General features: G+C 43.7%; 1 protein-coding gene across 4 annotated transcripts in view; it reads left to right on the top strand.

The window, feature by feature from the left end:
* The window catches only part of NEDD4L (NEDD4 like E3 ubiquitin protein ligase), a 135,830-nt gene that overhangs the window by 29,244 nt on the left and 86,159 nt on the right, over positions 1-20,427 (top strand). For all 4 annotated transcript variants that reach the window (XM_051642208.1, XM_051642207.1, XM_051642210.1 and 1 more), the window contains one exon: positions 5,453-5,526. In XM_051642208.1, coding sequence (XP_051498168.1) covers positions 5,453-5,526 — 74 coding nt within the window. Of the gene's footprint in view, positions 1-5,452; positions 5,527-20,427 lie in introns of those variants that run through there.

Below are 20,427 nucleotides of genomic sequence, written 5' to 3'. Positions count from 1 at the left end.
GATTGGAAAACATGATCTGTGTAAAGGTTATCCTTCAGCAAAGAAAACTATGTAACCTCTGACATTTTTGAGGGAGGCAAGAATATATAAGCTTCATGTTAATCATTGGACAAAGCAGAAGCAAGTAGAAATGTGGTTAGTGGTGGAGCTCCACATTAATACCTAACCAGGCACTTTATGGCACCTCTGCTGCAGTGGGTGAGGCAGGCTAAGGTTAGAGGGGCGAGGACGGAAAGGTAGAGGCATAAATAGCTTGGAGAAGTGCAGCTTCATAAATGTTAGCATTTTACTGCTGAACTGCTACCAGCCAGGCAGAACCACCCTCCCGATGTGCCTGCACAGCTCTGCATTTCTAGCAGCAGCATTGCAAAAATTTTTAATCAAAGTATTCTGCAAAATGTGGTTTTTAAATTCCAAGGCATGTTGTGCACTGTAGTTGCCAAGAGCCAATCTAGGGAGGCGTGCTGCTTGAGCCTGAGACCTGGGGCTGTGGCCGTGCTGAGGAGGAGCACGTCCCTGCCTCTGGAACCTGGAGCAGCTGGTTGCTCAACTGCAGCTGGTGAGCGGAGCAGAGAGTGGCAGCACCTGGCGTTTTAAGGAGACCCTTTCAGGCTTTGCTAGCTACAGGCAAAGTTTTAAAACGACAGAAAAATCCCTGACTCGGTGAGCTTAACTTCTTTTTCAAGCAGTGCATTTCAAAAAGCAGCTTAGAATACGGTGGAATACAGAAATCACGGAGTTCGGTGTCCATCAGGCTAGTCTGACATTGGCCAGCTGCTGATACTACTACTTTGAGGCAATGCAGGAATTGCACAGAAAGTGGGTCCAGTTTAATCTTAACACCAGGCAAGTATTTCTCTTTGAGAAGTATTTTCAACTCTGAGTAGAACCAGAAGAGGGCTTTTTATATATCCATTTAGCAAGACTAGAAAAAGTGATTGAAAGGTGGATGCAGCAGGTAAATTGCTGCTATTAACCCCTGGCAGTGCCCCAGAATTTGAGTTATCCAGGCACCCGTTCTCTGTGATGACTAAATGTAAAATGAAGAGTAAGGTATCCAGGTCAAAAGCTCCATGCTACTGGGGAGGTGGGAAGAGGAGAATGGATCTCGTTGGTCTTGGAGATTCCCATATTCCCTTCTGCATTTCAGTGCAGCTGCTGTTGGCAGTGGTGTGACCATGAGCCGGTGTAGTGGTTGGTTGCTGTTGACATGGGGCCAAGCTGTGAAAACATGCTGCCCTGAATAGTGGCCTTGAAACAGCAAGTCTTAATCCATTCTGGGGAGGGTAGGGTGGGGACTGTGGACCATGGTTCCTAGGGTTCTCTTGTGGACTACAACTGTGTGCTGGAATGGCAGCTTGAGCAGCAAGGGGCTGCTAAATACCTCAAGTTCTCTGGCAAGGACAGTGTTCCTGTTGGCTGGACTTAGCTTTCCTAGCCTTGCTTTCCCTTTGCTGTAGACCTCTTTCATGTTCCTGCCTCATGATCCCTGTCATGTTGCAAGAAGGAAAATTTGGCTACTGGTGGAAAGCTGGGGTGGGGTGTTGATCCAGTGAGGGTAGATGCTGGCTTCTCAGGCACTCAGGGAGGAAGTATCCCAGGACTGTGTCCTTCAGCCTGACCAGTTGGCAGGCAGGAAGCGATTCTCTCTTTTCACTTTTAACTCATCAAAGGGATGTTAGTTACAGTTGCCAGAAAATGGAAGTTTTGTTTCTGTGGGGAAAAGGACTTTGTGAGAATATGTTTGATTGATTACTTGTGAAAGTCTTTCAGTCCAGATACTTAACTGCCAATAAATTGTGCTCCACTGAATTTGTGTGCATCAAGTTTTTGTCTAGACAGTTTAAGGTTGTCCTTGTGCTCAGTGGCATGTCAATTCAAGTGGTCCCTAAAACTATTTCTCTGTAAAGAGCTCATGGTTACAGTATTATCTTGTGGTCTCAGTTTCATTTTTAAGATATGCACAGGCCATTTAAGCAAGTACTTTTGGGTCCAACCAAAAAAATAATCTCAGAGGTGTGGCCAGATTAGAGAACTCCACGAAGGCATTCTCTATGCTCATATGTAAGTAATTCTCCATCCTGGAAATCCAGGTATTTGGAGTAAAAGGCAAGTCACCATTTTCTAAGGTCAGCTGCATATTATTGAGTTCTGTAGACTGTAGACTTGAATTTCTGGTCTTGGTGCACCAGGTATCATCGCAGAGCAGCACTGACTTCTGAGCAGCTGCCTCCAACTCTCGCTGTCCGTGCCTTCCTCTCCTTCTCTTCTGCTCTGCTGGCGTGCCATCTGTGGGCTCAGGGTGTTCATCTAGATTAGAAAAACCTCAGTGGGAGTGGAATACACTGGAGGGGAGAGCTGTTTCAGTTGGCACCTCCCCCTGCAAGAAATGTACCTGTCAACATTTCCTTAATCTCAACAAGTCCAAGTGCCACACTAAAGATTAGTGCGGGCTCAAAGCCTCAAAGGGATTGCTTTGTTTCAGGTTTGGATCCTGGGTCTCCTCACTCACCATTTTCCCACAGTGATTTTGTCTTGGCTACTCTCTGTTGTTGTGCCCTGGGTTTACAAGAAACACCAACCAAAATCCTAATTTTCTTGTGCAGCCTTTTCAGAGAAGGGTGGGTGGAAACCCGTGTCCCGTAATTGATGCTCTGTTCCAAGCTTCTCCCGGTGCCCAGCCAAGCAATCCTTTATCTGATTTTCTGTTGGCCAATGAGGTGAGATTTACCTCTCAATTGCTGTGAAAATTTAACTCCTTTCTGTTCTTAGACACAGCATACTTGGAGATAAATGAAGAAATTGGGACACAAGGAGCAAGTGTAAGAATATGAAAATCTCACTTTTCCTGCCCTTCAGTCCTGCCCTTTCCCCAGGGAGTGTTCCCAGTGGAGGCAGCAGAGATCAGAGGAATACATATTTGAGGTGCCAGCCTGTGCACAGCCTGGGAAGCTGGGAGCTGCTGCTGCTACCCACTGCTACCCAGGGTGCTGCTTGAGCAGGCTGAATTTGGGAGCCCTTCACCTGTCTCATTTGAGGCGATGTGTGGTTGCATGAGCTGCAGTGTTCTTTTGCTGTGCTTTTCATGAATGCATGTGCACATGAATGCACTGCTGGTGTGTGGCTGCTTTTGAGAGAGCTTTTAGGCAAAATTATACCAAAAAGTTCAGTGCATTACAAGAGAATTATTTTCCAGACAAGCTGTCTGAACAGCTACTCCTGTGGTTCAGAGTACTATGTATTAAATGTCATGTTTGCAGAAGAATTTTCCATCATCCAAAATTCACCTTGCTCCTTGTATACAGCAGATGGTATCAAAGTGTCTTACTGACTGAAGGAAAAATTTTGAGAGTAGATAGGTGAGGCCTTGTTACTAATTGAGGGGGTTTAATTTTTATTTTTTTTTTAAAGTTACATGTATATCGTGCATATGAAAATTAACAGGCAAACATTTGCAAAACCACTGTTTCTGTTTGGTAAAATGGGACATTTAGCAGAGGCTGAGAGCCTGCATGCAGGGAGGGAGCAGGGTCAGATCTCGTGGTGTACTGAAATGTGAAGTAGAGCCTCAGGTATGTTTTTTATAATCTGTCAGTTTAAGTAGTCTGGAGCATCATCTGTTGTGTCTTGCAGAATCTGAATTAGGGATCCTCCCACAGATGGACTTCATCCTGTTCTGTGATGATTTTTTAAAATATTTGTTCAGTTAATAGGCGCAGTTGATTTTAGTGCAGAAATAAGATGCCTCTCTGGCAAAGCTGATGTTGGGCTTTGTGGGAGGAAACCTGAGGAGCATTGATACTATAAGTAACTGTCAAAAATCCCTCTTTCCATCTCTCTCTACTTAGTATTACAACTTCTTATCCTCCAGTTCTCCTTCAGTAAGGTCAAAATAGTCTGCATTTCTGACTCTTTTTTTTCTGTTGTCTTCTCTTAATGAAGGAGTTTTCTTGGTCACAGTTTACAAGTTCATTGCCTTTTGTCTATTTGAGCTACTCTGAAAGGCCAGGCATGTTGTATTGACATTAACAGATGGAAAAAAGTTAACATATGAAAAAGAAATAATCCATATGCACTCACATAAGTCCATGGAATTGTACTTTTCTTGTACTGTTTTGTTCACTTCTCTAGTAAGCTGTAGGCTCTGTTGGGAAGGAATCTTGTTCTCTTAATTAGGTATTACTTTAGACAGGGTTAAGTGCTTCTGGAAAGAGTACCAGCAAACAGCTTTCAGAAAGGATTTAAATCCTCAAGCTTTTGTTTTAATGCAGCAGGATGACTGTGGCAGGATGTGTGTTAGGATGAAGCTGGCCCTGCAGATGGGTTCAATGAAGCTGTTGTTTTTCTTTCTTTGAAGTAGTATGTGTCTGACTCCTTTCAGAGGAACAGTATTAGCCTGGACAGGTACAGCTTGGCTTCTGGGCTTGGTTTCTGACCTTCCTAACAATCTCAAAAATCTTGGATACAGCTAACAAATCTGCGTCTTGCTTTTAGCTATCTATAGCAAATACAGTAGGTGTAGTGTGGTCATGCCAGAATAAACCTGTGGGAGAATGTTATTGTTTTCTGAACAAGCTGCAAGGAATGGAGTCTCAAATTACTGTAATTGAATCTTGTATCTTGCAGTTCTGGAAGGCTTATCAGGGAGAAAAAGGGATAACTGATACGGGTGACTGCAGAACCTGTTTCTGCAGGATCCTTTCCAGGTTTGATTTTGGTGGTCTCTTTGTGTGGCAAAAACAAACTGATCAAACAGGGTGAAAAAAAAAAGTTAAAATGCCGTTTCTACCAATGATCCTCAAGAGCTTAATGTAATGAAGTGATAACCTGATGCTCCATTTGATGTCTTAGTAATACGCATCTCCAGAAATTGCCATGTGTCATTGAAGGTTGTGTTGAGCTCTGTATACACCAAGGTGGTGAGACACATTTAAAATACTATTTTAAGGATTTATTTTTAACCTTGCACCCTTTATTTGAACTACAGGCATCTCTCTGACCAAGAGGTATTAGCATTATTGAACAAAAATGTTATTAATGTTTTCCCTTGTGTTTGAATAGACAGCTTTAGAGTCTTAAGTAGAATGAATTTCTGTGGAGTATGGATCATTTAGGATTTGAAATGGCCCTGCTCAGCAAATTGTCACTGACTTTTATTGCTATTATTGTTATTGCTATGATGATGTTACTATTACCTCCTCTTAATCTGCTTTTATTTGAATCTTAACAACTCTGACTGGCTTTGGACACTCTTCATGTTTGGATTCAGTCTGTTCTCTAGCAGTTAAAGTGTATACCTGCTTCCAAAAGGTTTTCCTTTTCAAAATCCTACCTAGGAAAGACTCCTCTCTAAAGGCTGAGAGTTCATTCACAGCTTAACCTCTTGCAAACTGTTGGTGTTCAAAATGAATTACAGAATAAACATTAAACTTGTTTTCTTTCTTATTGACAGGAGGAGTCTCGTATCCTCAGGGTGAAGGTGGTTTCTGGCATTGATCTAGCGAAAAAAGACATCTTCGGAGCCAGGTGGGTGTTCTGCTGTGACTGGTTTGTGTGTTTAAACAGAAGAAACTAACAGAGCAAGGACGTGTTACAACAAATTGCTCAGAAACCTGATGAGAGATCCTGTTACGTGATTACAACTGATGCAAACTGGGGACTGTGTGTTGGCAGGAAAGCCACTGATCACCTCTCTCACCACAGGAAGCCCTTCCCCAGTTCACCCTCGTCTGCCTTAGCTTTGCAAGCGTGTGAGGAGCAGCTGGAACTCTGGCAGCGTTTGGCAATACTTGAGACAACTCCCAGCTATCTTCCCAGATGCCCCATGTGCTGTAAGGAAGACCACAGGCAGCAGTGCCCTCTCTCTACTTCATTTTGAGGGAGCTCTGCTTTCCCTGCTGGCTTTCAGGTCTCTTGGGTGCCAGGCGCCCAAGTCTGACCCAGTAGCCAGGCTGTGAGTTGTCTTGGTCTTGGCCATATCCAGGTGCCAGTGTTGCAGTTCCAAGGGATGGTGCCTTATAATCACAGAGAGAATATCTCAAGATGCAAGAGAGCCCTAAGGATCATCGAGTGTACCTTTTAGAGAGAAAAGGCAGCAAGAGCATTCTCATGGAACGGGCATAACAGGAGAGAAGGCTTTAGCAATGCAGACTGTAGGGAAGAGCTCAGAGGGAGCTGTGCTGAGTTCCTGCCTTTCTCTTAGGTTCTGGCAAGCCTGGGTTTTGATTGCAGGTGAGCTTTGAACCACCTTGAGCTTTCACCTGGGGACTTGAGAGGGAAAAGAGGTGTTTTTGGAGTGTGTAAGGCAGTGATTGCTTCCCTGTTCATTTGTGTATCCCAAGGTGGAGCAAATAGACCATGGCTTGCACTGGTCCTTGGCCAAATGGGAAGATACAGATGCAGTCACTTTGTATGTTCTCAAGTGTTTTGTTTTAAAATAATTAGTTGCAGTTGTAGGAGTAGCTTTTCTCCAAGTCTAGGCTTGCTGTGCAATGTCTTTAAGAATCCAATCAGGTAGTAAATGGGGGAGAAGCTGGTTCTGAAGCCAAAACTACTGGAAAGCATTAATATTTTTATTTCCAAAGGTTAATTCAGGTTTGATGTTCTTGCTGTCTCAGTCCCTAAGTGAGGGAATTCTGTGCTGCAAATGCTGCAATCTGCTTAGAAGTTCATTATCAGTGAGAAATTAGTGGTCTCCAACTTAGCTGTTATTGAAACGACTGATTTCTTAATGTATAATTGAGCCTCCCTGTGGATTTTCCTGTATTTCTTTAATGATGCTTACAAATTGTTCATTAGCTTGCATATCTAGCTTAGACATACATGAAAGCAGCAATTCAAAGTTTCATCAACTTCAATTTTTTTTTTTTTATGAAATTTGCAACAAGTGTTCCTCTGTAGCTGTGTGCAGCATATGGTGGGAGAAAGCTTTTTTAGGGTCTTTCCCCAGATGTGCTAACTTAAGCTTTGGGTGCTGACCATGAGCAGCTCACATGGAGGTGTAGCTGGGCACATAGTTGGTGCTGAGGAGATATGTGCACCGCCCCGTGTGCTGTGCTGGTGACAGCACTGGCAGCTCCCTCAGGCTCCTGCAGGTGGCCCTGAGATGCTGCAGGACCAGAATAGAAGAGAGGAGAAGCAAATTCTAGGGAAGAGGCGGGACTAAGGCACAGAGAAAACAAGATTTCTGTTGCAAATACTAACCCTAGAATTGCCGTACTTAGGTGCTAAGTTTCTTTTTCTAGGTCCTGTGTAATTTGGCCTTTTCATATGATAGCAGATTTTTTGTTTACTTGCTATATTTAATGGGCTGGATTTTATTTCTGCATTATATCCAGAGCCTTACATTTTACCACTTCTTTTAGAAAAAGCAAGGGTAGTGGTTGGATTATTGAATCTGCTCATGAAGAGGAACTTCATAGGAATATTGAAGTGTGGTGGTAAATTCACAGAAGTAATCTGAGAGAAGTGGGAATCTCTTTAGTGTTCATTTGATTTACTGAGGAATACATTGGAAACTTTGGAGCTGATTGCTCCCCAGCATTGTAGTATCTTCTTTAGGCATTCTTCTCACAGAACTTTAGTAAATATTTAAGATGTTGTAGTTAAGAGAAATCCGAAAATTTGCTTAGGAATTGATAAATTCTAAAAATATCTTTTATCTTTCAAAATGCGTAAAGCTAAAGCTAAGTGAAATTTGAACTGAGTTCTATTGATTAGGCCCTTAAATATTTAAATAAATTAGTCTCAAGCCAGTAGGATTTCCATAAAAACAGAGAGTTAAACACATACTCCCAACTTACATTTTTAAATTTGTTTTAAACAGTTTTTCAGTAAAAGTTGAGACTAACAGCATCATTTATTATAAACTTAGTGAAAGGCTTGTATTGCTGCATTGGCAAGCTTTCAGAAAGCTTTATTTTCTGGCTGAAGTTCAATTTAATTTTTCTGCCTTTTATAAGGGCCTTGCATACCTTGCTGAGCTATTAACATTTCCTGCTGCTGGAATCTTAAGCATGATTTAAGTTGCTACAGAGAGTATCGTTCTAATTGCTGTCCAGCATGTGTGGTGTAGGAGGCATCCTATTGACAGCTCTCTTGAGGATCAGCATGAAGTAGAGGATTAAATTCTGACTTGGGGCTTTTGAGGAGAAACATGTAATGTTTGACCTAAGCAAGAGGATAAGGAAAATGTACAGACCTTAGAGCTGTACACATAGGTTTTTACTCTGTAGCGTATGTTCAGGATCCCTAAAAGACAGCAAAAATTAATCCTGTCTTTGTGCATTTCCTTCTCACGGTGTGAAGGCAGGCTCTGACACTTATTTCCCTGTCCCATAAATAATTTCCATGAGATCACAGATCTTTCAGGGTGTTTTTGTGGTGGTGTCCCTTAGCACTCAGACCAGTGCCTGGAGTGAAGGTAAATGGTGTGATTCTGAAGGCAGGGGGTGCTGGCTGCTCTGTGCGGCTCTGCACCATGAGTGGGCTCTGTCTTTGGAAGCGTGCAGAGAAACAGGCCTTGCTGTGGAAAACAAACACTTGAGAACAGAGGAAAAGGCCTTGTGATTCACCCGTGTAGGTTTGGGCAGGGCTGAGCTGTGGGGCTGCACCGAGTGTTTGCTGCTGTCAGGGCACAGAGAAGTCTCAGCACCCAGAGGCACAGCAGCGTGGCTGAGGGTTTTCTCGTGGTGTCCTTGTGCTGTGAAATGTGGGGATTTCTGCACCTCGCTCCCAACACACTGCTGGGTTATGGACAAGTACAGTTTTGTTTTGTCTCTTTTCAGAAATGAAATCAAGCGTTGAGAACAAATTCCTGATCTTCGCAGTGTCCTTCTCGGGAGAAAGAAGGTCAAGCGGTTGCTAAATATTTTTGATAGTTGCACACTTCAGAAGGAGTTACCCTGAAGTGGTTTGCAGGCATGTTAAAATTGCAAAGTGAGGGCCCCTTTGAGGCTGGTGTGCCTCTTCATGGCAGAGTCTGCAGGGCTTAGCACTGGGGCTGAGCTGTGAAAGATTAACTACAAGGCACACATTGTGGTTTGCATCTCAGCAGGTTCTCCTCACCGTTTTTAATCAACTTTGCCATTCTAAAACACTGCCTGTAGGCTTGCTTGCAGAGTCTGAAGGCCCTTTCTTGCCTGATTAAATCCAAGGAAGTTCCCTTACCGTGTAGAGCACTGCAGAAACTAGTGTTTTTCTTCTGAAGACTTTAACAATACAGAAATTCTACAGTTCTGATTTAGCTTTTTTGAAGTTCTTTTTGGCTTATGAGATAATTTTTGTAGTAAATAATGATATACAAGAGTTGAGAAATGTGTAGTATTGTGTTGACAATAACACAAAGTGTACTAGAATGTAGAATGAAACAGCAGCTCTGAGCAAGCCCAAGTGATGGTTGAACACAGTGAATTTCATCTACATGGTCTTAGCTTAGGTGGCTGTAAGTGGCTGGTTGGTGTAGATATAAGTGAGATTTTTATAATCTCTTATGTTTTGGCACGTGGAATTACAACTCTTTGATACATACTGATGACTGACAGATATTGCAAACTGGAGTTTCATTAATTTAGTATTAGCTTTGCATGCCTAACTCTGAAAGACACACTGGTCTTGCTGTCTATATTGGCACACATTTACCACCTGACGTACACTGTATTATAATATATACCTTATTATTTTATGTTTATTTCCTTTTAATTTCTTCTCAACAGTCTTGAATGTAATGTCTTAATGAAATGAATTAGCTAGTATGTAACTAAGTAATGTGAAATTATAATATAAATAATCTTAGTTACGCAACATACTGAACAATTGTTATTTATTACTGTTTTGGTTTTACGCACATATTAGTAATGATGCTGTATCACAGACTATGGCTGCACTGTGCAAGGCCCTGCATGCAAGTGGACTGGCTGCCCACAGAACCTTGGAATTAAAAATGAAATTTCCTCTCCTAAGTATCTTTATACCTCGAGCACTGGGGTCAGTTCTGGGCCCCTCACTGTAAGAAGGATGGTGAGGGGCTGGAGTGTCCAGAGAAGGGCAACAAAGCTGGGGGAGGGTCTGGAGAACAAGTCATACGAGGAGCGGCTGAGGGAGGTGGGGATGTTTAGTTTGGAGAAGAGGAGGCTGAGGGGAGACCTCATTGCTCTCTACACCTGCCTGAAAGGACGTTGTAGGGAGGTGGGAACTGACCTCTTCTCTCAAGTGAATAACAACAGGACCAGAGGAAATGGCCTGAAGCTGCAGCAGGGGAGGGTCAGATTGGATATTAGGAAGAATTTCTGTACTGAAAGAGCAGTCAGGATGGGACAGGCTGCCCAGAGAGGTGGTGGACTCACCATCCCTGGAGGGTTTCAAGAAATGTGTAGATGTGGCACTTCAGGCCATACTCCACTGGCTGAGGTTGGGGTTTTGTGGGTGTTTTTTTGGTGGGGGGTGTGTGGTTGTTTGGGGTTTCTTTGTGTGAATGGTTGGACTCTGTGACCTCAGAGGTCCTTTCCAAGCGTGATGATTCTGTGATTACTGAAATCTAAGTAGAAGCACTTCTGTAGAGACTCAGTCTATTTGCTGATGTCCTGCCTCAGTGGGCAAGCTTGTATCTTTCCCTGAAGGTGCACCTGGTGTGGACTTGGGGTTTTGATTGGGTTTTTTTTCCACTTTTAAAAAATACGTGAGATACAGCACTTCTGAAGGTAGCCCTGGGGTGGCTGTTGGGTTATTTGGCACATTGGTGACACGTTTCTAATAAACACAGTTTCTGCATCTACACACAAATGTACTCACAGGTAATAAAGGTGAATGCTTATGTATAAACAAGAAGAAAATGTTACTACTCTTGTGTGAGGTAAGACACTGTGGTATGGATGTTCTTATTTAAGCTAACAGGTTTGGCAGAAGGGGACTGTGTGTGTACTGCACATGGGTCTGCCTGTGGGATTTTCTTAGTTGCTGCTTTGCCTTCTAAATCACAAAATGGAAGTTGTGGCTGTCTGGAAGCTGAAAAAGGGAAAGTGCTTTTCAGTTAAAATTACAGATGTTTTTCATTAGCAGGAAGCTACCCTTTTAATGACGTGATGGCTTATTATGGGTTGCCCCTGGGTTTATTGCTCTTACCTGGCCTTCCCTGAGGAGTCTGCAGCTTGGCAGGCACAGCCAAGATGCTTGAGCCTTTGTTCCCTTCTGCCCTAGCAGTGGTGGTGTTAGTGCTGGATCATGCAGGCTCCAGGCTTCTGCTGGGATTGTAAATCATACCATGTGCCCCTGGTGAGAACAGGGCTGCTGGGATAGGGCTGAATTTCTCAACTCATGGGCATTCTGTTGCTGCGTAGGCAGTGGGAGCAGAGCTTGTGGCTGAACATGGTTTGCAGATGACAGAGACAGCAGATGTTCATAGAATCATCATGTTTACCTTTTAGCTCCTCTTTTAATCCCACTGTTACTATTTCTGGTCCAATATGAGTTATGATATATCCAGTTTTAACTGATAAAAAAGTTCTGGTGACTCCCCTACTGAGTGTGCTACCTTGAAACAGGGTTTTAAAAACAGTCTCTTCTCCTTCTCATACTGTGATCTCCTTTGTCAAGCACAACCAAATTAACTGAAGTGAGTTGCTCTGAAAAATTAACCAAACCATTTTAAAAGATAATCTGGCTCATAATGAGCTGCCTCTGCAGTGCCTTGCAGTAAGTGCTGCACAAGGGCCATTGAGGGAGCAGGAGCACTTGCTCTGCTGGCTCTTTACCACCCAACAAGGAAGGATTTTTATCCACAACTTCTGCTTTCTTAAAAATTACTTACTGTACATAAAAATAGACAAAACTCAAACTCTTAAATTTTTTGTTGTGGTGGGGCTAACAAGATGGATTTGGACATCAGCCATTAGTCAAAAATCTTACTCAATAAAATGTTACCTTAGCAAGATTCAAAGAAGTAATTTTTGGAGAAATATTTTGGTAGTGCCAAATGGCATGTATTACCTGGTGAAAATCCTGTGTGTGTCCTGTCTGAGGGAGTTCTGGAGGTGGAGCAAAGCTGGGGAGTGCTGTGCTGCAAACCTCTCCAGTGGCAGGATGCAACAAAGCTGCTTGATGACACCGCAGTTGCTCAAATAGGATAAAGTTCATGTGTGTTTCTTCTTCCTTTTTCTAGTTGGGGGGGAAAAAAACCCAACAGTATAGAAAATCACTTTTCTGTTGTTTACAGGCTTTGAAAACTGGAATGTTCAAAGCAATATAAACCTTCCACTTTGAGTTTTCTGTGATGTCATTGATCCATTAGTGTTTAGTTCTACCTGTGCTTGCTCTCTGCTTATGCCTTGTGCACACTGTAGCTATTTATTTTTCTATTTGCCATTGCCTTGCTGTGTTGTGAGGGAGGACTGGGCAGTACCAGTTGAATTTCCCTAGAAAATCTTGCTCTGTACTTCACCAAAAATAAGAATCAAATAAGACTTTTTATGCTTGTGGACTTGAATGAGTGCTATAGCAAGCCTTGGGATGAAACCATGAGGAGTTCCTATTAACACTGTATTTACTCCTTTTTACACAGTGGCTGATTCAGCACGTGGCTGTGAATTAAAGGATTGCAGTAGAGGGATAAAGTTTGCAGAAAATATTTTTTAAAAGTGACAGCTCCATTTGCAATGAAAGAAGGACATTTTTCTAGTATAGTAGAAATGAACATGTTGTTTACACAGTAGCAGGGAGGGAAACCAATTGACAGCTTCATTAAATCCAGACCAAGCTGTACTTTGGAAGGCTAAGGAGGGGGGAAAAAATGTTCAGAGGCTGACAGTGAAATACAAGATGGTGAGGGTGTCCTGAGGAAAGCGGTATCTTTGACAAGGTAGCCTCTGCACTACCTCCCTTCAGCTAGCACATGCAGCTTGTGATTTACCTATTAAATTACTATGTGTAAATAAAAGCTACAAGGTGAACAGAGCAGCCTTGGGTGAGTGTTGAAATGAGCCCGTTTGGTCAAGTGTCTGAAGCGGGTGTGCCTGCCTGCCTGCCTGCAGGGCAGGAGGAGCGGGCCCAGCACAGGCAGAGGAGGTTGTGTTCTGAAAGTCAAGCAGGTATCACAACATCGGTGTGTGCCACATGTGACCTCAGCAACTGCAAAAGCCAGAGCTGTCTCCTTCCATCATGCTCTGTTCCTTGACCTGCAGTTGTTTGTAGGGTCACTGGATTCACACACTAGTCTCACTGGTGTGACAGAAGGGGACAGTAACTCATGGCCTGGCAGAGTGAGCCAGGAGCTTCATGCACCTAATCTCAGACTAGGGTCACAGAAAATGTTTCAGGCTCTGCTTCAAGCAGATATTTGAAGAAACAGCAAAACAAAGCCCTGTCCAAAATGCACAGAAGTGGGTAGTAGGGGATGATGTTGGCCAGAGAGATTAAAGCAGGAGGAATACGTTGGATAATAGATATTGTTCTTTGTTGAATGTTAGTGTTGATTTTTACCTCATATAGGTGAGTGAAATCCAGGAGCATTTGACTGCCCAAGTGTGGGCATGTGATGTATCTGTGTGTCCATTAGGTGGGTGCAGGGGCAGGAGGTGTGTGCAGGGCTGGGCTGTTGGTGGGGGCAGGGCTGTTGGTGGGGTGCAGTGGCTCCCCACGCACTGTGCCTGCCAGGTTCAAGTTCATTGTCAGTGGCTGGCAGCAGAGGGCACCAGAGAATTTCCTCAGCTTTTGACCACAAACTAGGACTGCCATGGCTTTTGCAGAAATCAGCCTTTCATGGTTTTCATGAAAATCAGCAGAGTTTCATCCATTTATAAGTATGATGTTCTTCAGGATTCAGTGGATATGTGTTTCAGGAGTACAGAATCATAGAATGGTTAAGGTTGGAAGGGACCTTAAAGATCATCAGGTTTGGAGAAATAGTGCTTATTCAAGTAGGCAGTCTTGGTAATGGGTAAATGAATTGGTAATAATTCCTGAAGTGTATACTGTTGTAGTGAGAAGTTCTTTTCATCAGACAATTGCTGAATAGAAGAGTTTGTGTGCAGAAATGCACATTTTAAATGTTTCTCATTGTTTGAAAAAGGACCTGCCTGGATCCAGCCACTCATGTTTTTCCACCTGCCTGCTATCTACTCTGATTTCCTAGCTCACCTGAATCCGATTGCCCTAACAGAAAAAACAGCATGTTGCAAAGCCTTCTAAGGAAAGCCTTTTGGTCTTAAATGTTTGAAGCAGAATTTCTGCTTTTTCTTCCTCTTTTACTGATCACCTCAAATTACTAAGTGGAATGGACTGAAATGATCAGCAGCTTCTACTTTTTATATATTTTTATTTTTCTCCTAAACTTAGTAATGTCTTATATCTTATAGTTGAAAGATCGTCCATATCTGACAGTTTAACAGGGTGCAGTATATATTTATTCCTACTTCATTTGAATTAATCAACAGTCCCAGGATCATCATGTTGTTTCTTCTCTGACAAATGAAATTGCCACTCTGCTCAAAGCATCTTGTGAGGGAACACCTGGCTTCTTATGTTACAAAAGAAAGTTGCTGCTCAGTCATTAACTTTTAAAGTTTGGTTTAAGCCTTTCCATTAGAAGTGCAGCTTAGTGAAGCCAAATGTTCTTGCTAACAGCACAGGCATCCTTAAGGTGCTCGGTGCCTCTCCCTGCACAGTCCAGAGCATCATGGACAGAACTAGTGAGGTGAAATGCCATGTGAATGTGAAGGATCCACAGCTCTTGCCACCTGATGGGATGGTGACACTGCTCATATAGAGATATGATTAGACCTCTTGGGCAGTGGGATGGTAGGGGATTCCCTCCTTCTCTGCTGCTCTCCTGGATCCTACTAACAGACCTTTCTGGGCATTACATACTGAAGCAGGAACCACGCTAGCTGAGGGCTCTGGGACTTCTTATATCCCATCCTGCCCTTTTCCAAGGTAGTCTTCCCTCTGCTTTCCTGAAGTATGAAGGAGGTTCTAAGAAGCAGAGACCTGGATGAAATTCCATAGGAAGACAGTGAGCAGGCAACAAGACTGGAACTATAACTTGGAAGTGGTATTGCTGCCAAATAGTTCATTTTTGGGGTATAAAACTATGTATATTCCTACCAGCTGGTGAAACACAAAAATCTGTTCCTGGGTGCAGCAGTTTCCTGGCCATGTCCCATACTTCTTTTCCCATCTGCAATTACAGATTCAGCTATTTCTGTGCTGGCAACATGTTAGTCCCTATGTTGATGCAGGTCATGCCTCTCTTGTCCAATTTCAGGCCATGATGTGGGTTTGGATCTCTCATGGATGTCTAGCCTTCAGCTCAAACTTATCTAAAACTTGGGATCTGTCCCCTGAAGTTGAGCCCTGGCCCGTGTTGCTCTGGTCACAGCAGCACTGCTGCCTGTGTTGCATTGCTGCATGGTTTGTGACTGCATGTCCAGTCTGGGAAGTTCAGAGATTTCTTCAGTATAAATTAATAAGTTGGAGCCCTCTTTGCCCCTCACCACCACACAGCTCAGTCAGTTCCACATACTGTTTTTCTTGCCTGGTTGGTATACATTGACCCATTTGTTGCTAAGGGACCAGGCAGTTTTTTTTCTGCAGCTTTACCTTTTGTGAAAACTGCTTACTTGCCCCTCTTGCAGTTGTCCAAATCTTCACGTAGCTGGTAAAAACAAATACATAATTTATGGTTAAGAAAATGCTCCCAAGTTTTATGTGAGGTAAGACCAGTGGAATGGGAAATACAAGTAGAGTAAACAATAACTTTGCCCTGAGAAAACCTGGAAGAACTTTTTGCGTGTCTTGGTAGCACAATGGTTATTTTGTATTGATGTGAGGAGGTTCTGACACTAGATAACTGTGTCAAAACTGAGGAAGTTGCTCGAAGCATTTCTTGTAAAACCTGGCCCTCGATGCAGCAGCTGAGTGTTGCCATGGAAGTGGAGCAGCCAGGTGTGCATGTGTGGTCAGCACTGGTGCTAACAAGTTCAGAACAGCAATTGCTAATGAGCAGCACATGTTGATGCAATGAAACAGTGATGGTCCTCACTTGGAGAGGGCTGCTCTTGCTCCTTAGGTGCAGACACCTGGCTGTGTAGGCTGAGTGCAGCAGCAGCTGCTGAGGCTCCATTTTCCTCTTGCAATGTCCTGGTGTGTGGAGCTGCCCTCCTGCAGGCAGGACTGCACCTCGGTTCAGGGAGATGGTCTGGCTGAAGGTGATTAAAGCTGCTTGGTAGCTCATGGATGTGGTGGATTGCCTGGCTGCAGCAGGAGGGACAGGAGGACACCCTGCCTGATGTTGGGGACCTTCTCCACGGACAGTGTCCATGATGGGTGCAGTGGCTGAGCAGGTGAGCAGTGTCTCCTGAGATCTTTCTCAAATGGTCAATTCAAGACAGGTCAGTGTGTCCCCATGCATGTGGGTGCCCCTCAGTGAGGTGACTGTCCCTATCTTGTGCAGTGGGCTTGAAGCACCCAGCCTGCAGTGAGGGGGTGAATCCCCAGCTTGGGGGACAGGGGAGCAGGAGCAGGGGCAGCCAGCCCCTGGGGTGAGGATTTGGCTGGAGACTGTGGCTGCAGAAAAGATGTGGGAGCTGCTGAGGTGGAGATCTGTAGAAAGCTCTGGGCAGCATGAGCCATTGCAGTGTGGGCAAACGTGGAGAGAAAAACATAGAGGGGAATGCAGGCACTTCCAAAAATAATTGCTTTAGCATTAGCATTTTCCCCTGACTCTTCTGTGAGTAACTGGAGCAGGTTTAACTTTGCGGTTAGTTTATGTTAAAGTGGGTTTTTTTGTTGTTTTAGGTTTTGGATTTATTTTTCTGCAATTTTGCTACTGGCAAATATAGTTTCTGTTGCTGCAAGTGCTTCTGATGTGCATGAAGATAACAAATCCTACATGCATTTGTCATTGTCAGTGAGCTAAAGAACCAAAGTCGTTTCCCTCCTCACTTTCCCCAGGGGAAATCCTGCTACAGGATTAATTAATATTTGCAGAGGATAATTTTCAGTCAAGATGAGTTTATCCAGAGAGTTTCATGTATACCAGTTACTCTTTGTGGACATAAAAAGCAGGATACAAATGCATCTCAGCCTGTCCTAACTTATGAGCTCTATCTTTAAAATAATTTTAAAAATACCTCAAGGAGGTTGAATGTAGTGGCATATAATTTAATGTTTCATGCCTGCCAGTGGCACCACCCAGTTACCCCCATCCCTGTTGGACTCTTTAATGAATAGAAGGTAAATTATAAGATACATCAACAACACCTGTGAGGAAATGTAGTGCTAAAGTTTCAGCTGTGCAGCAAAAGACCCTGGGTGGGTGACTGAGTTTTGGATCTCCTTTTCTGTTCCTTTTCCAAGCAGTATGAAGAGGAATGCAATTTTGGGCTTCTTTGTAAACAGCTTTGAAAGTAGATTCATGGAAGTGCTGCTATAGAACTATTATTTTGTGATATAATGCTATATTTTAATTGAAAATTAATGTGAATAAATGAATGCAGAAATAGATCAATGAATAATATGATGCAATTAAACACAGGATTTTTTTTTAACTTGGGATGGTATTAAAGTGTTGCAGTATTGTTTACAGATTGTCAGAAGATACAGAAATTTGTCTGGTAACATTTAATATATTTTATCTGTACTTGTGTACTTTAGTCTAGAAATGAGCACAGATTTAATGCATAACTTCCAGCATATCTGGATTTTAAGAATTTTCTTAGAGTTTGAAAAGTTTTAAATTTCATTTAAAAGTGGTTTTTTTTTCCCCCTAACATTTTGCAGTGGAAACCCATGACCAAGATTGGTTTTCAGGAGCTGATTCTAGTTTGATAGCACAGAGTAATCCAATAGTTAATGGCTTTGTCATTAATTGGGGTCCCTGAAAACAGTGGTGCATTTATTGTAAAATTAGATTTCTAACAATGCTGTGAGATCTTTCTCAACTCTGAGATGCAAACTGGAGCTTTCTGACATGAGAGGCAAATATCCCTTTCTGTTCATTCTCACTGCAGAAACACAGAGCAGCTGCCGTTGGAGGAGTCTCTGGCAGACTCCGGTCCAACCCCTGCTCAGGCAGGTCCACCAGAACAGGTCGGGCAGGATTGCACAGGGTTTGGGTTTGAGTATCAACACAGGTTGAGCCTCCACAGCCCCTGGGCAGCCTGTTTCAGTCTTTGACCACCCTCACAGTAAAAAAGAGTTTTCTTGCATTCAGGTGGAGTTTCATGTGTTTCAGTTTGTGCCCATTGCCTCTTGTCCTGTCTCTGGGCATCATGGAGAAGAATCTGGCTCCCTCACCTGCATCCCTCCCATCAGGTATTTATACAGATGGGTTAGGACACCCCTGAACCTTCTCCAGGTGAACTGTCCCAGAGCTCTCTGTCCGTGTACATGCATGTACATAGCACGACAGGGCCCCATGCTCTTTTTTCTACCTTGTAGTTTGGATGCAAACAAAATGCTGCTCAGTCACATATTTCTCTACTTAATGCCATTTTTAACACAGCAAACCATGTGACTTTTGGCATGCTGTGTTGCATGTGAATGTTTAATAAATTCATACAAATTTTATAAATATCCGCAGAGCCTAGAAATAAAATGAAGAATGTGGCTTATTCAGGAGTCCTGTATTTGAGAGATAATGTTGACCTATGTGAGCAGAGTTGGAAAACTAACCATTTGACAAGATCACTTCTTAATTTAGTAGTTGTATGCCCAAAGAGATGTGTAAATATTTACTCAAGTAGGACACTAGGCTGATGTGAAACTGTCCTGTGGGGAGATCACTCCTCTTAACCCCACCACTCCATTCCCACCACTGGTACCTTCTTTTCCAGAAGGAGCAGTCTGGTAAGATGGAAAGTGGGATGGAGAATCTCATCAAATCCTCATTGCAACAATGAGTAATAGCACACAAAAACAAAACTTAACTCCCCCACTCAGCGGTTTTTGATTAGTGTTCTTGAAGCTGTTCTTTGGTGATTCATGTCTGCAGCCTCCCTTTGCCTTATTTGAAAGCAGCTGCCTTCTCTTTTACAGATGTAGCTGCAGAGCTTTGACAGGCAACCGCTAACCCTGGTGTACACATGCTTTGCTTAAATCCATCTTAATAAACACCTCATGACAAATAACCATCTTTGTAACTAAGAAATTAATCTTGGATGATGACTCATAGCAAATTTCATATCGTCTCTAAAATAAGAGAATTTTCTTGGCTTGATTTGTTTTTTCCTCCTGTTCTGGGCATACCAAATGTTGCTGTTTGGTGTGTTTCTGTTACTAAAGGTGATATTTCTGTTAGGAAAGGTGCCTTGTGCTTCCAAGATTTCACTTTGTTCATCTTACGAGCACCTTCCTAGTGCAGCTGTGGGGAGCGGGTATGGCGGGTGCCGTGAGTGTGATGCCAAATGAGAGGTTTACCTGTGCTGCCGTTCCGTTGCTGGTCAGCTCATGGTGTTGCCTGGCAGGTGTCAGAGCCTGCACAAACTGTTGGTCACGTCTGTCTGGCTCAGAGTCCAGGAACAGCTCGCATCTGCCTGCAAAACCAAGTGGTGAAATGCTGAGGAGCGCTGGGCTCTTCAGGAGCCGTCCTGCAGCGTGTTGGCCCAGGTGCTGGCGGCAGCGCTGGGGGCTCTGCCGCCGCCTCAGCGCGGACCCGGCCTGTCCGCAGCCCGGGGACAGAGCCCCTGGGCAGGCACCCGCTGGGGACGAGGATGGAAACAGCCCCGTGAGCCGCCAGGTCAGAGGGGCAGCACAGAAAATCACTCTGTGGGGTTTTGTCGCTTTTCAGCGTCTTGGGGAGCATGTGGAAAAGTGCCAGGCCTCGGTTTCTGTGGGTGTGTTGGGGCGGCGGGATTGAGGCTTGTGAAATAGTCCAGTTCCCTGGGAACTGGAGCCTGAGAGAAATGTATGAGGAAAGCAATCGCTCAGCCTTCAGAACAAGGCTAAGCACTGAACAAAATAAACTGCGAGGGAGAAACGGTGGGCACGCGTGGCATGGGGAGGTGCAGCCGTGGGTGGCAGGAGCGTGTGTAGCCGCACGCTGGAGGTTCCCGAGGCCTGCGCTCCCGGGCTGCGCCTCGTGTGTGACCACACACACTTTCTGTGGCTGGCTGTGACAAGCCAGCCCCTCTGTCACGTGCTGCTAAAATACACAGTTCTGGTTAGAAGTTTACACTGGATTCTGAGGCAATCAGTATGTGGGTTTTTTCTGAAATAGCTGAAGATCCGGTCTTCAGTTATTGGAACAGGAGTAACATCGCTGGCTTTAGTGATATGTTTGCTTTCATCAGCTGACACTTCGGTGTATTTTGTTAACACTGAAGATAACCACAATCTGAAACAGAGTGGCTTTTTTTGCAGGGTATTTGCTGTTGCATTTAGCATGATCTATGTGGCTTCAGAGAGACAAATTTAAAGATACCGTACTGTAAGCTGCCA

Source organism: Apus apus, chromosome Z (genome assembly GCF_020740795.1).
Source record: "Apus apus isolate bApuApu2 chromosome Z, bApuApu2.pri.cur, whole genome shotgun sequence".
Lineage (NCBI taxonomy): Eukaryota > Metazoa > Chordata > Aves > Apodiformes > Apodidae > Apus > Apus apus.
Note: the sequence above shows the minus strand (reverse complement) of the source record. Positions and strands in the feature narration are given on the sequence as shown.